This window comes from Cetorhinus maximus, chromosome 8, assembly GCF_964194155.1.
Source record: "Cetorhinus maximus chromosome 8, sCetMax3.hap1.1, whole genome shotgun sequence".
Lineage (NCBI taxonomy): Eukaryota > Metazoa > Chordata > Chondrichthyes > Lamniformes > Cetorhinidae > Cetorhinus > Cetorhinus maximus.
This window is the reverse complement of record NC_135886.1, coordinates 20,959,225-20,972,258: the sequence shown is the minus strand read 5'-3', so window position 1 is coordinate 20,972,258 and position 13,034 is coordinate 20,959,225. Positions and strand designations below refer to the sequence as shown.

At 41.4% G+C, this 13,034-nt stretch overlaps 1 protein-coding gene across 2 annotated transcripts in view; it reads left to right on the top strand.

Annotated features, from left to right (window-relative positions):
• The window catches only part of LOC144683503 (zona pellucida sperm-binding protein 3 receptor-like), a 74,685-nt gene that overhangs the window by 32,178 nt on the left and 29,473 nt on the right, over positions 1-13,034 (top strand). For both annotated transcript variants that reach the window (XM_078546567.1, XM_078546566.1), the window contains exons 6-8: positions 7,415-7,514; positions 10,242-10,315; positions 11,064-11,160. In XM_078546567.1, coding sequence (XP_078402693.1) covers positions 7,415-7,514; positions 10,242-10,315; positions 11,064-11,160 — 271 coding nt within the window. The remainder of the gene's footprint in view (positions 1-7,414; positions 7,515-10,241; positions 10,316-11,063; positions 11,161-13,034) is intronic.

Here is a 13,034-nt window from a genome sequence, read left to right as displayed (position 1 = left end):
CTGGAGGGGAAGGAGCACCTGGAGGGACTTTGAGGTGCCCCGTTTTCCTCTTGCATTACCACTGCAAGAACTCAAGCCATGTCTTCCACAATGGAGCGCAGATCTGCGCGCAACTCCACGTTCTGCTGGACCAGGGTCTCCGTGGCATCTGACGCCCTTCCCGTGTGGGCACTACTTCATCAGAGAGCAGGCGGATGCACTCTTCCTACTCATGTGCTACTCTGTTGAGGGCTTCCAACAGCTCTGCATGATGTTCCCCTGCCACCTTCTGACTCTCCACAATGAGTTGGAAGGCCAAAACCAGACACTTGTCATCCTTTTTGGACCTCACAGATGTCTCTTCCCCATCAGCCTTCCAAGTGCCAGGGAGCTCGGCTGAACCTGCCTCCACCTGCTGCGGACACGTGTCTGTGCAGTATTCACCACATTGTGAACCCAAGCCTGCTATAGATCTAAGTCCCACTGAGATGTGTGTCTCTGTGCTGGTGGAGGGTGTGGGTAAGTGCTGAGTGATGGGTCTTCCAGGCAGCTTATTTGCAGCTCTTCAACAAAGGGGCTGGAGGTGAGGACGTGGATGGAGCTGAAGGAGTGGTTGGCTGAGGGCATTGGTCACTTGGCACAGCTCCCTGTGAACTAAATAATTAGTGCATGGCAGCAGTCAAAAACGGGAGAGAGAGCGAGAGAGCACTCAATTGCATTGAGAGAGGGATGATCTGTTGCAGGATCCTCATGTGGGTGTTTGTCATTGACCTCGCAGTCGCACGCATGGTCCACGTCCTCATCAGTCAGTGTGATGGCACCCTCCTCAAAGTGAGTGAGGGGCCTAATGTCGGCCACTCCACCAAGTGCCCCCCTGCCTGCCATGTTATTAGCCATCTTCTCCTGCATGAAAACGGATGGAGAGTGTGTGAGCAGGACACAGCACTGCATGGAATATTTGTGTGGTAAGCGATGAGTAGGCCGGCTCCAGAGGATATGAACCTGATGGAGATGTGAGGGAGTGTGTGAGAGTTAGTGGTGTTGTCCCTTGAGGTGTGAGGTCCCTGTGGATGTGTGATGTGTTTGGGTTTGCATATTGAGAATGATGTGATGGTTGACTTACCTGGTGGAATGGATGACAACATTCATCCTCTTCCTGCACTGGATGGCTGACCTCCTCTGTGCTCCCATGGTGCTGACTGCGGCTGTCACCGGCTCCCAGGCCGGACTGGTGACTCTGGTGGACTTCCTGTGGCCAGAATGGAGGGGGGGGGGGGTAGAGGACATCACGGTAGCCTTCCACTGCGTCCAGCAGACACTCCAAATTTGGGGGCTGCTGTCACCTTTGGTTTTGGGGCCATCTGTTGCCTGGATCAGACCTGGTCTGTCGACATGAAGTAAGCTTTGCTCTTGTGTGCTTTAAATATGGCGCCCGTAGCGAGGAAGCGCTGAGGTCACGACGAGGTGGGCAAATCCGAGCCTGCCCACCAGCGATCCAGCGTGTTTCCTGTGAATACATTATTAATGAGGCGGGATGTGCAGGAAGGGGATGGTACGGCACACAAGTCCGCCATTGCGGCTGGTGGGTTAAACGTCTTTTTACGCACCTGTTACCGCACATAGTGCAAATCTGGGACGCTTCTATCCATAGAATCAGTACACAAGAATTAGGAGTAGGCCATTCAGTCCCCCACGCTAGCTCTGCCATTGGATAAGATCATGGCTGGTCTGACTGTGGCCTCAACTTCACTTTCCTGTCTACCCCCATAACCCTTGACTCTCTTGTTGATCCAAAATCTGACTCCACCTTGAATATATTCAATGACCCTACCTCCACTGCTGTCTGGGGAAGAGAATTCCAAAGTCTTAATGACTTTCAGAGAAAATATTTCTCTTCATCTCATGTCTTAAATGGGAGACCCCTAATTTCTAAACTCTGCCCCCTAGTTCTAGATTCCCCCACAAGGGGAAACATCCTCTCAGCATCCACCTTGTCAAGTCCCTTCAGGATCTTATATGTTAGAATAAGATTGCCTCTCATTCTTCTAAACTCCAGTGGGCATAGGCCAAACTTGCTCAACCTTTCCTCATAAAATACTCCCTTCATTCCAGAAATCAGTTGAATGAACCTTTTCTGAACTGCTTCTAATGCAATTATATCCTTCCTTAAGTAAGGAGATCAAAACTGTACACAGTACTCCAGGTGTGGTCTCACTAAAGCCCTGTGCAGCTGTAGCAACACTTCCCTACTTTTATACTCTATTCCACTTGCAATAAACAACATTCTATTTGTCTTCCTAATCATTTGCTGTACCTGCATGCTATGGTGCAGAAGAAAGCTATTTGGCCCATCAAGTCCATGTCGGCTCACTGTAGAGCAATCCAACCAGTCTTGTTCTTCTGCTCCATCCCTGTTGCCCTGTAAGTTTATTTCCCTCAAGCACCCTTCCAGTTTCCTTCTGAAATCATTCATCATCTCCACTTCCACCACCCCCATAGGCAGAGTGTGCCAGTTTATTACCGCCCGCTGTGTTTAAAAATAAGTTCTTCCTCACATCCTCCCTGCATCTCCTATCTAAAACATTAAACCTGAGCCCCCTGTTAGCTAATGGGAGCAACTTTACTTTGTCTACCCTTAGCTAAACCTGTCATAAACTTGTACAAGATTAAATTTGTTGAACTAAAGAGTTGAGGTGAGGGCGACTTCCCCTGACATCAAGGCAGCATTTGATCGAGTGTGGCATCAAGGAGCTGTAGCAAAATTCAAGTCGATGGGAATCGGTGGGGGAAAACTCTCCGCTGGTTGAAGTTATACCTAGCACAAAGGAAAATGGTTGTGGCTGTTGCAGGTCAATCATCTCAAGCCCATCACTGCAGGAGTTCCTCAGGGTAGTGTCCTAGGCCCAATCAGCTTCAACTGCTTCATCATCCTTCCATCATAAGAGCAGAAGTGGGGGGTATTCATTGATGATTGCGTAATGCTCAGCACCATTCATAACTCCTCAAATACTGAAGCAGTCCATGTCTGTATGCAAAAAGACCTGGATAATGTTCAGGCTTGGGCTGATAAGTGGCAAGTAACATTGGCAGCACAAAAGTGCCAGGAAATGACCATCTCCAACAAGAGAGAATCTAATCGCTTGACAATGGTATTACCATTGCTGAATTCCCCACCATCAACATTAACAGGACTAGCCATGTACTGTGGCTGTAAGTGCAGGTCAGAGGCTGAGAATTCTTCAAGAAGCTCTACACAATCCAGAACAAAGCAGCCCACTTGATTAGCACCCCATCTTAAACATTCACTCCCTCCACCACCGACAGTGGTACCAGGTTGTGCTGCACTGCAGAAATTCACCAACGCTCTTTCGACAGCACAACCTCTATCATCAGGAAGGACAAGGGGAGCAGATACATGGGAACGTCACCATCTGCAAGTTCCCCTCCAGGCCACACACCATCCTGACTTGGAACCAAATTGCTTTTCCTTCACTGTCATTGGGCCAAAATCCTGGAACTCCCTTCCTAACAGCACTGTGGGTGTACCTACACCACATGGACTGCAGTGGTTCAAGAAGGTGGTTTACCACCACCTTCTCAAGGGCAATTAGGGATGGGCAACAAATGTTGACCTTATCAGTGATGCTCGCAATCCATTAAAGAATAAAAAATAACACTTCCATTAAATCACCCCTCAAGTTCCTTTGCTCCAAGGGGAACAATCCCAGCTTCTCTAACGCAATCTTGTAGCTAAAATCCTTCATCCCCGGAACCATTCTGGTAAATCTCCTCTGCGCACTCTCAAGGACTCTCACATCATAAAATGTGGTGACCAGAACCACAGGGCTTTATAAAGGTTCAGCATCTTTGCTATTGTACTCAATATCTCTATTTATGAAGCCCAAGATCCGATATGTTTTGCTAACTGCTCTCCCTATGTCCTGCTATCTTCAAAGCACCTGTACCCACCAGGTTCCTCTGACCCTCTACACAGTTGCTGTGATTAAACTCTGTTAGGTAAGACTATATTATACAAGTTGAACATTTTAGTTGCTGTGAATGATTACATAGACTTCTGATCAGGCTAGATCTTCTAATAATTTACTAAATTGATTGATTTTGCAAATCTCTTTTTCTACCCGAGCAAACAGGAGTGTAGTAATTCAGTTTGGAAATTATAATAAACCTTAGTTTTGGCCAATATTTTTGAATGAAAGACTAGAATTATTTCATGTCTCTCTAAAGAGCAAATATCCCTTTGACTTGAAGAACTTCAATGATTTTTGAAAAGAGTGAAGGAAATATCAAAGGTGAGCAGGTAGGCACTCTATTGGAATCTATGGCAGCACTTCCCATAAACCATTTTACTTCAATTATTTCATAAGAGAGTATGCTGATTGTGAAATTGTGTCCCTGAACTAGTTCACCCATTGCTTTTTAAAAGTGTTTTTTTTTTCTGTTCTTATATGCAATTTCCCAGAAATGTCAGTCAGATTATTGTGGACACAGACCCGTTTATAAACAACACCCTCCCGCCCCCATCCCCGGAAACCCCCTTCAAAATCAATAGAATCCAAATGTGAACTTCCAAACAGGTCATTTGAAAGAATTCAGCGTCCCAGAGATAGAGAAGTGCATCACTAAAAATCAAGTTGGAAAGAGAAAGAAAAATACAAAATGTTTCAGAAAATCACATTAACAATAATATTCATTTGCATTGTGCATATCAACGTTGAACTTGGTAAGAGGTGAAATCTATGTTTTTATTGGTGATTTTTTTTTTGGATTCATTTGAGCATTGTCTATGAAGGACTGCAAGAAATGTGAGTGATTTTACTAATGCAAGTTAATGGCTAAAGACAAATACAGCAATATTTAAATTTAATGACTGACTTGTGGTTTGCTTGAAGCTTTGTATAAAAATATTTATTAACAAATACAATGCAGCGAATGTGAAGAATGTCACAGGGATAAAGAACCACTTTCAGAGACAACAGTTTTGGTAAGAGAATAAATGCTTTAAAATGGGGGGTTCTCACAGGACCGAGGGACTGGGAACTGTTTAGAGCCCCCCGGGCTGTACAGCTCGAAATGAATGTCTGCAAACAATTGTAATATTCATTGATTGTATTGATGCACCTCGTGATCCATGTGTAAAAGTTGAACCTGATTGTATTTTTGTGATGGTGATTTTGAAATGGTTTGGAATGTTCTTGAAGATATTTTATGAATAAAGTATATTTTTGCAAAAAAAAAATATCCTTATGTACAGCTTCCAGACAAACATACTAGGTAGAAGTGTTTCGAGGTATGTTAAAGTTTTTAAGAACCAAGAAGAATAATTGTAAATACCTCAAAATTTTTTAAATGTTAACAATTTGTCTTTAATTACATTTAAGCAAGGAATTTGGTAACCTTAAGATTAAAACATTTTTCAAATGAATTGGGGTTGATTGTGTAAGTTAAATGTGCTATTTAAGTTGTTAACGTAACCAACAAAATAATACAAGTGAATACTAGCATAATGGAAATAGTTTGAAAAACAATTGTGATATGGGAAGGAATTCAGTTACACACACACACACACACACACCCCTAAATGTCTCACTTAGTTTCCATTTTGTACAGCTGGAGTTTAATTGAGACAGTTTACAGCTAGATTCTCGTTCCAGAACAGATGTTATTTTCCAATCTCTTACCACCTTATTTGTACTTTCTAACTTTTTTTAATGAAACAAATCTCTCCCCTTTCTCAAATAAATCATCCACACACTGGGCTGGAAATTGCTTTGAATGTGCTTTCGTAGACCCCATACCTGTGGAACTGATTAAACTGAAATTGATAGGCTTCCAGCACTCCGTGTGCTGTTGATTGGCAACTCGCCTGATAGAAGGTGTCAATTTTGCATGTTCCTGATGTGATTGAAAGGCAGCCTGTACCTTTCAATGGGGCTGTGGCACTTTGTCTGCAGGCATCTGTTACAGAGGATTATGGACAATGGCAGGTGCAGGAGAATCTGCAAGGGTGCCCAGGTTGTCAGACATAGTTTTGAAGGAAGCTGAAGAGGAGGCAATTCTTAAAGTAGAAAAAAAATCACCTAATCCACATGGAATATATCCTAGGTTACTGAGGGAAGTAAGGGTGAAAATTGCAGAGGCTCTGGCTACAATATTCTAATCCTCCTTAGATGTGGGGATGGTGCCAGAGGACAGGAAGATTCCAAATGTTGCTCCCCTGTTTAAAAAAGGGAAAGGGGTTAAACCAAGCAATTATCAGCCAGTAAGCTTCATGTAGTGGTGGGAAAACCTATAGGGACATTATGCAGGACAAAAGTCACTGGCATATGTGAATATATGGACTAATAAATGAAAGCCAGTACAGATTTGTTCAAAGGAAATTGTGTCTGGCTAATTTGATTGAGTTATTTGATTGAGTAATGGAGAGGGTTGCTGAGGATAATAAAGTTGATGTGTATATGGACTTTTAAAAGACATTTGACAAAGAACCACATAATAGCCTTGTTGGCAAAATTAAAACCCTTGAGATTAAAGTGACAGTAGCAGTATGAAAATGATGTTGGCCAAGAGAGAAAACAGAGAGTATTGGTGAAGGGCTGTTTGTCAGACTGAAAGGGAGTATACAGTAGTGTTCCTCAGGTGCCAGTATTAGGACCACTGCTCTTGATATATATCAGTGACCTAGCCTTGGATGCACAGGAGATAATTTCAAAATTTGCAGATGGTACGAAACTCAGAAATGTAAAAAACAATGAAGAGGAGCGAAACCTTAGGAGGGCATAAACTGGTGAAGTATGTAGACTCATGGCAGATGATATTTAATACAGAGAAGTGTGAAATGTTACACTTTGGTAGGAAGAATGAGGAGAGGCAATATGAACTAAAAGATACAATTTTCAAGTGGGTGCAGGAATAGAGAGAGCTGGTATACCACCCCCACCCAGCCTCGAAACAGATAGCACTGACTGCACGCATGCCTGTCACTCAATAATAAGGTCCCAGCGCACATTTCGCAAGATAACTTCGCCCATATGTGTTGGTGAATGCAGGTTGCACCCCAGCCCCTGCTGCCTGTTTTCAGCCATGTCAAATTTTTTACTCGGGCATTACTCGGGCAGTACAAATAGGGATGTGCATTGCATCTGATCTGAGCTCTTCTCAACTTGAATTCTTCACAGTGAGATTCTAGATGTGCAGCAGTATTCCATTTCATAATATTGTTTTTCCTTCGGATGAGCAAAATGAAAAGAAATCTCAAACATTTTATCAAAGGGAATGTATGGTGTAATAATGTTCATACTTCTAATTGTGTAACATCTTTCAAACTACAGGCAATGACATTTCTCTGATCACACTGCAAGCTCAAATTGGAGACGTTTGTATTCACACTTGTCCTATTTTTTTTCCCCTTTTGTAGCAACAGAGTGTAATAAACCAGACAAAATAGAATTTGGATTTGTTGATGAATTGGCAGTTTCTAGTTCCTTAAAGAGGCTTAAATATTCTTGTTACCCAGGGTAAGTATTCAATGCACAACAGACTTTATAAAAACCACAAAGGATAACACTTGTAATTGCAGAATTTCATATATGAATGTTTAGGCCCTAATATTTACCTGGGGACAGAAAGTGAATGGTGGCTGTCAGGTGGAGTTGGGGAGAGGTGAGATTTTCAAATGGCAAACCCAGAAGTATGACGTTCCTCCACGTCCTGCAGAAAGTAATCATACAACGTCTTTTCAAGTGATTTCAGTGGGTTTCTTTCCTGATTGCCAGCTAGGTCAGTGAGCTGGCTGCTTGTCAGATGAGGAAGCAGATGGCAATAAAAACAAAAAACTGCGGATGCTGGAAATTCAAAACAAAAACAGAAATACCTGGAAAAACTCAGCAGGTCTGGCAGCATCGGCAGAGAAGAGCAAAGTTGACGTTTCGAGTCCTCATGACCCTTCAACAGAACTAAGTAGAAATAGGTGAATTTCACCCCTTTCCTATTTCTACTTAGTTCTGTTGAAGGGTCATGAGGACTCAAAACGTCAACTTTGCTCTTCTCCGCCGATGCTGCCAGACCTGCTGAGTTTTTCCAGGTATTTCTGAGGAAGCAGACGGAGCAGGTGTCAGGTAAGTCTGATAGTGAGGGTGTCGGATATCACGGGACATTGCAGGAATGCATGGGGTATGTTGGACATTGAGGCAGGGGATATTGACCCATTGTGAGGGGGTTTGACAGGCAGCCGTTTGCAGGGTTCCAATCGTGTGAAATTTAGCTTGCGGAGCCTGAGGGAAATTTTACTGCACCTCCTGGCACTTACCTTATGAATCCAACCTTTCTTGACTCCTTTCACCTGCCGGGATTTGCAAGGGTGGTAATCGCTCCCTCCATTTGTTATAAATAAAACTCCAGTTAAAATGGGGGCTTACACTCTCCTTAAAAGATTTTAGTGATCCATCTGCCTCTGCAAAAGAGGCTTATTGCCTGTTCCCCTATCCATCTTCATTGTTACGAGGAGTGGGCGATTAGAGGCGGGTTGGGGTTTGCTTTGAGAATTATATAATTTTTATCTTTTCACCTGCCCCCAACTAACCTGATTTTGGGGGTTAAAATTCCCCCTTAGTCTGCAGCTGCTACATTCCTGGGTGCTCTACTTTTTACGTAAATAATAACCCAGCTACTTTAATGCACACTGGAATGTCAAAGCTGATTCCAAGATGTAACATATCCAGTGGACAAAAGAGTTCGTAGGGAGTCTATCTAGGGAAATTGAGGGTGCAGAGCTTGTGATTTTACATCCATTAAAATTAATGGCTGGAACACTGGATTACAGAATTATTGGTTTGTGAATTTTGCCAATCTACCCTAAAAACTATTCATTCCATCTGTATGCATTAAGGTTAGTCTAAGAGTAGGATTGAGTTAATTAGTCACATTTACCAATAACATGATAACACAAAGTAGTATTTCTGGGATCTGAATACAATCAGACCATGGGGAAATTCCATCATACTGTACATCACTAGAAAATGGGCCACACTTTGTTTTTATCATTGAAATTACTTTGAAATTACAATTACTCTGTTTTCTTGCTCATTACTGATTGTTAAAATTGGAACTGGCATTATATTGCCACACCTCTGTTCAGTCCTCAAGCATGACCCTGAGCTTGCTGTCGCTTATCATTCTAATTCTCCACCTTATTCCCACTCAGACCTTTCTGTCCATGGCCTGCTACAGTGTTCCAATGAGAAACAGCACCTCATTTTTCAACTTGGCACTCTACAGCCTCTGGTCTCAACACTGGGTTCAACAATTTCAGATCATAGCCTCTTGTCTCCAACTTGTTCTAAGTGTTTTGCTGGTTCAGTCTTTTTTCATTTCTTTCTTTATCCCTTCAAGTTGCATTCAGATGGCTGCTCTGTAGTCAATTACGCCTCATCTGTACACGTCTTTTATTTCTTTTCTATACCCATTACCACTCTCTTTGGTTTTTGTACCATGAAATCTTTTGTCATTTAATCTCTCCTGCTCAAACTCCACCCATCACAGACTTTCCCTTGTTTTTCCTGCCCCCTCCCCACTTCCACTGGTTTAAAACCTATTGTGCTTCTATCTTTCTTCAGTTCTGATAAAAGGTCATCAACCTGAAATGTTAACTCTGTTTCTCTCTCCACAAATGTTGCCTGCCTGACCTGTTGAGTATTTCCAGCATTCTGTTTTTATTTCAGATTTCCAGCACCCACAATAATTTGCTTTTGTATTATATTCCCTAGTGTTCCATAAAGTATGTTAACTGTACAATCTATGGATCAAATGGCCATTATCAAAGAGAAGGCAACTTGCAGTATAAAACAATCGTAAATCCACTGGTAGACTCGCTTTCAATGTCCTCTAAACATCATTGCAACAACAGGAAGGCATAACACCACCAGACTGACAAACATGTTATAAATGGGGATTCAGCTAAGATGGAATGGCTTAGACTTTTCATGAAATTTACACTGAGGAAGAAACCCTTCTGTTGACTGTGGAAGAGAAATAGGCCTTTTGGATAAGAGGCTGCACTCCCTTAATGGATAATCAGCTTCCTGTACATTTAAGCATTTTTTCAATGTACAATTGAATTGAACGCATCTTTCTCTTCTTGCACTCTCCAGTCTTGCATCTACCATTATAGGAACTTTTAATTGCTTTTTGACCAAAATAGATCTCTGTATTAGTTTCCCTTAAGTGGCTTTGTTTTGTTTTTGTAGGTACCATTTAGTTGGAAAACAGTATCGGTCATGTTTCATTTCGGGCTGGGAGGGAAAGGCCCCAAAATGTGAACGTAAGTCACAGTTACATTGTTAGAGTAGCTGACTGACTTGCTATAATTTTAGGCTCATCTTGTTCTGTTATATTTATTCAGATATCAAGAAGGTAAAAATACTAACATTTTGAGATGGTCGAACAACTTCGTCTGCCAGATTTCAACCCCAGTGTAAAACCTTACAGTCCGCTTAAAAGAAAAGCTATAGCACAACAGTGATGTAGGCAACATTTGGTACTATATACAACATTACTTCATTCAGAAAAGGAAATATAGGCTGACTTTGCTATGATTGATATTTAAATTGCTTTAAAATTGAATTGAACATTTACAGCTCATTAATGAAAAGTTTAATTTGAAGTGGTGGATATTATAGTAGATTAGAAAATTGTTCTTTGACCTTTGAAACCAACATTTAATTCTAGCTGGTGCTTCGATTGTCTGTACGTATCTTCAATGAAACTGGCTTGAAAAGCTTCAGTGCTTATAGCAATCTCAATCCTGCAGTATAAATCTGCGTATAATTCAACACAAATCACACTAACTTGTAAGATTAACTCAAAACTCTAGAACAACTAATGTAGAAAACAGAAGCATAGATTTGATAGAGTTGTGGATTGACATCATAATCTGTTACCATTTAAAATGATGTAGTATTTTTGTTCATCAGAATATGTAGCATTGATTTTTATCCATTATGAATTGTTTTGAAAGTTGAATTGGTATTTGTAATCTCTCAACATTCACATTTTCTTTCTCTATATAGCAAGATCTTGTGGCAATCCAGGGGAGATTTTGAATGGATATTATGAGGCGTCAAATGATAAACTTGGAAGCGTAGTTACATTTTTCTGTAACAATGGGTAATTATGCAGTGCATAGATGAATTTAAATTGTTTTAAATAAAAGTGCTATTTAGGAACATAGGATTTAGGAGCAGGAGTAGGCCATTCAGCCCTTTGTGCCTACTCTGTCATTCAATAAGATCATGGCTGATCTGGTTGTGATCTTAACTCCACTTACCTGTATGCCCTCCATAATAATCATCCTGTTTTCAGGCTTTAATAATAGCTGCACCATATTCTCTAAGTCTGATCCTGAGGCTATCGGCCTCAAGTTAGGTGCCAGTAATCTGTTGTCTTGGTGCTTTGCAATTCAGCTGTTGAGAGCTCTCACGGCTTCCCTGAAAGTCCTTCTATGGGATTCTTGGAGCAAAATCTTGTTCTACACAGTTTAAGATTATAACTTTGCAAAACAGTAGTGTTTATGCTTAACGTTTGTATATATTTAGGACTGAGTGTAACTGTTCCTTATCTCACATAATGGATAGAAATCAGAGGTATTTATTTGTCAATTATTAAAAGCAGTGATACATTTAGACAATTTGCGTAATCATTTGATTAAAGCCCAGAAATTCTGAAGGGACTCTACAGCTCTCTCACCATAATTCCAGGAGACCGGTGGGATCCCAGGGATTTGGCATAAATGTCGATTTTCTGGGGTTTCCACTGTTCTCCTGCTGGAATTGCATCCGAAGCCTACTAGAACATGCTTATAGTTCTGAAACTAAAAGCTTCTTAAGTTTAATTTGGTACCATTGCGTATATTTTTCTCCACGTAGTTTGTTAGCATTTCACCGAATTTGTTATTAAACAAATTCTCAAATTTACTTCCAAATCTGAAGACAAAGGCCTAGAAATTGGGCACCTTGCTTGCATTTCAGATGTTACAAGAACATCAAAGGCCCAAAATTGGCAAGCAGGAAATTCATGGCCCAACTGAGTAAGGACAAGTAACAGGCACCTGACACAGACATTAGACTTTTTTGAATATGCAAATAAAGGTTATATATGCATGCTTGGGATCACGACTGTATTTATGGAATCCAGCTGTTCAGGACATCAGCAACAAAAAATGTAAGTTACTTACCACTCTATTGTGACCTGTGAGGAACAGGAATGCTCCTATTGAGCAACATTAAAGGACCCTCAATTGCTGCACCCCTCTTCTGCTGACCAGCAATCTCCAACTCCCAAAATTTCAGGCTCCCCGATTTCTGGAATTAAACAAAGTAAGAGACAAGAATTAAGTTCAGACTAAGGTAAAGATTCCTTCCTTGGTTATTTCCTGTGCCTTGTGACACATGAGGCAGACAAAGCACATTCCTATGTATGTTTCCATGGCTAGTTTTCCCTGGAACAGCTCGTTAGCCTGTCACCAGTGGCTATAGCTTGAGGGGCACCATTCCACATCAAGCCTGGCTGACCAGAAACTTTCCCGCCCTTATTGCCTGCCGTAGGTGTAATGGAAAGATTTACAGGTTGATAATCAACCTGCTTGGGCATGTTATGAACACACCTTCTGTGCCATCAAATCCTGGAGTGAGAGTTCAAAAGGTAAGATCAAAGTCAACATAAATGGTCAGGGAACAGGTTCAGTTAGACAGCAAAAGTATAAAATGACTTAAAATAAAATGAGTGGAATAATTAATAAAAACAAACTAAATTGCCTGTACAGCAATGTGCAAAGCATCTGAACAAAATAAGATAGCTGGAGGCAATAATTCGCAGCCAGAAGTAATAGGTGTTGTGGGGTGTTGGTTACATCTTGGTAGGTTTGATGACATATTCATAGTCTTTAGCAGGTTAACTGTAACTCTTTTGTGACTCTTAGCACTATTTACAGTAAAGGGTACAAGCTAGGAGCTGTCTCCATGCTTGGGTCTGGACACAGCTCT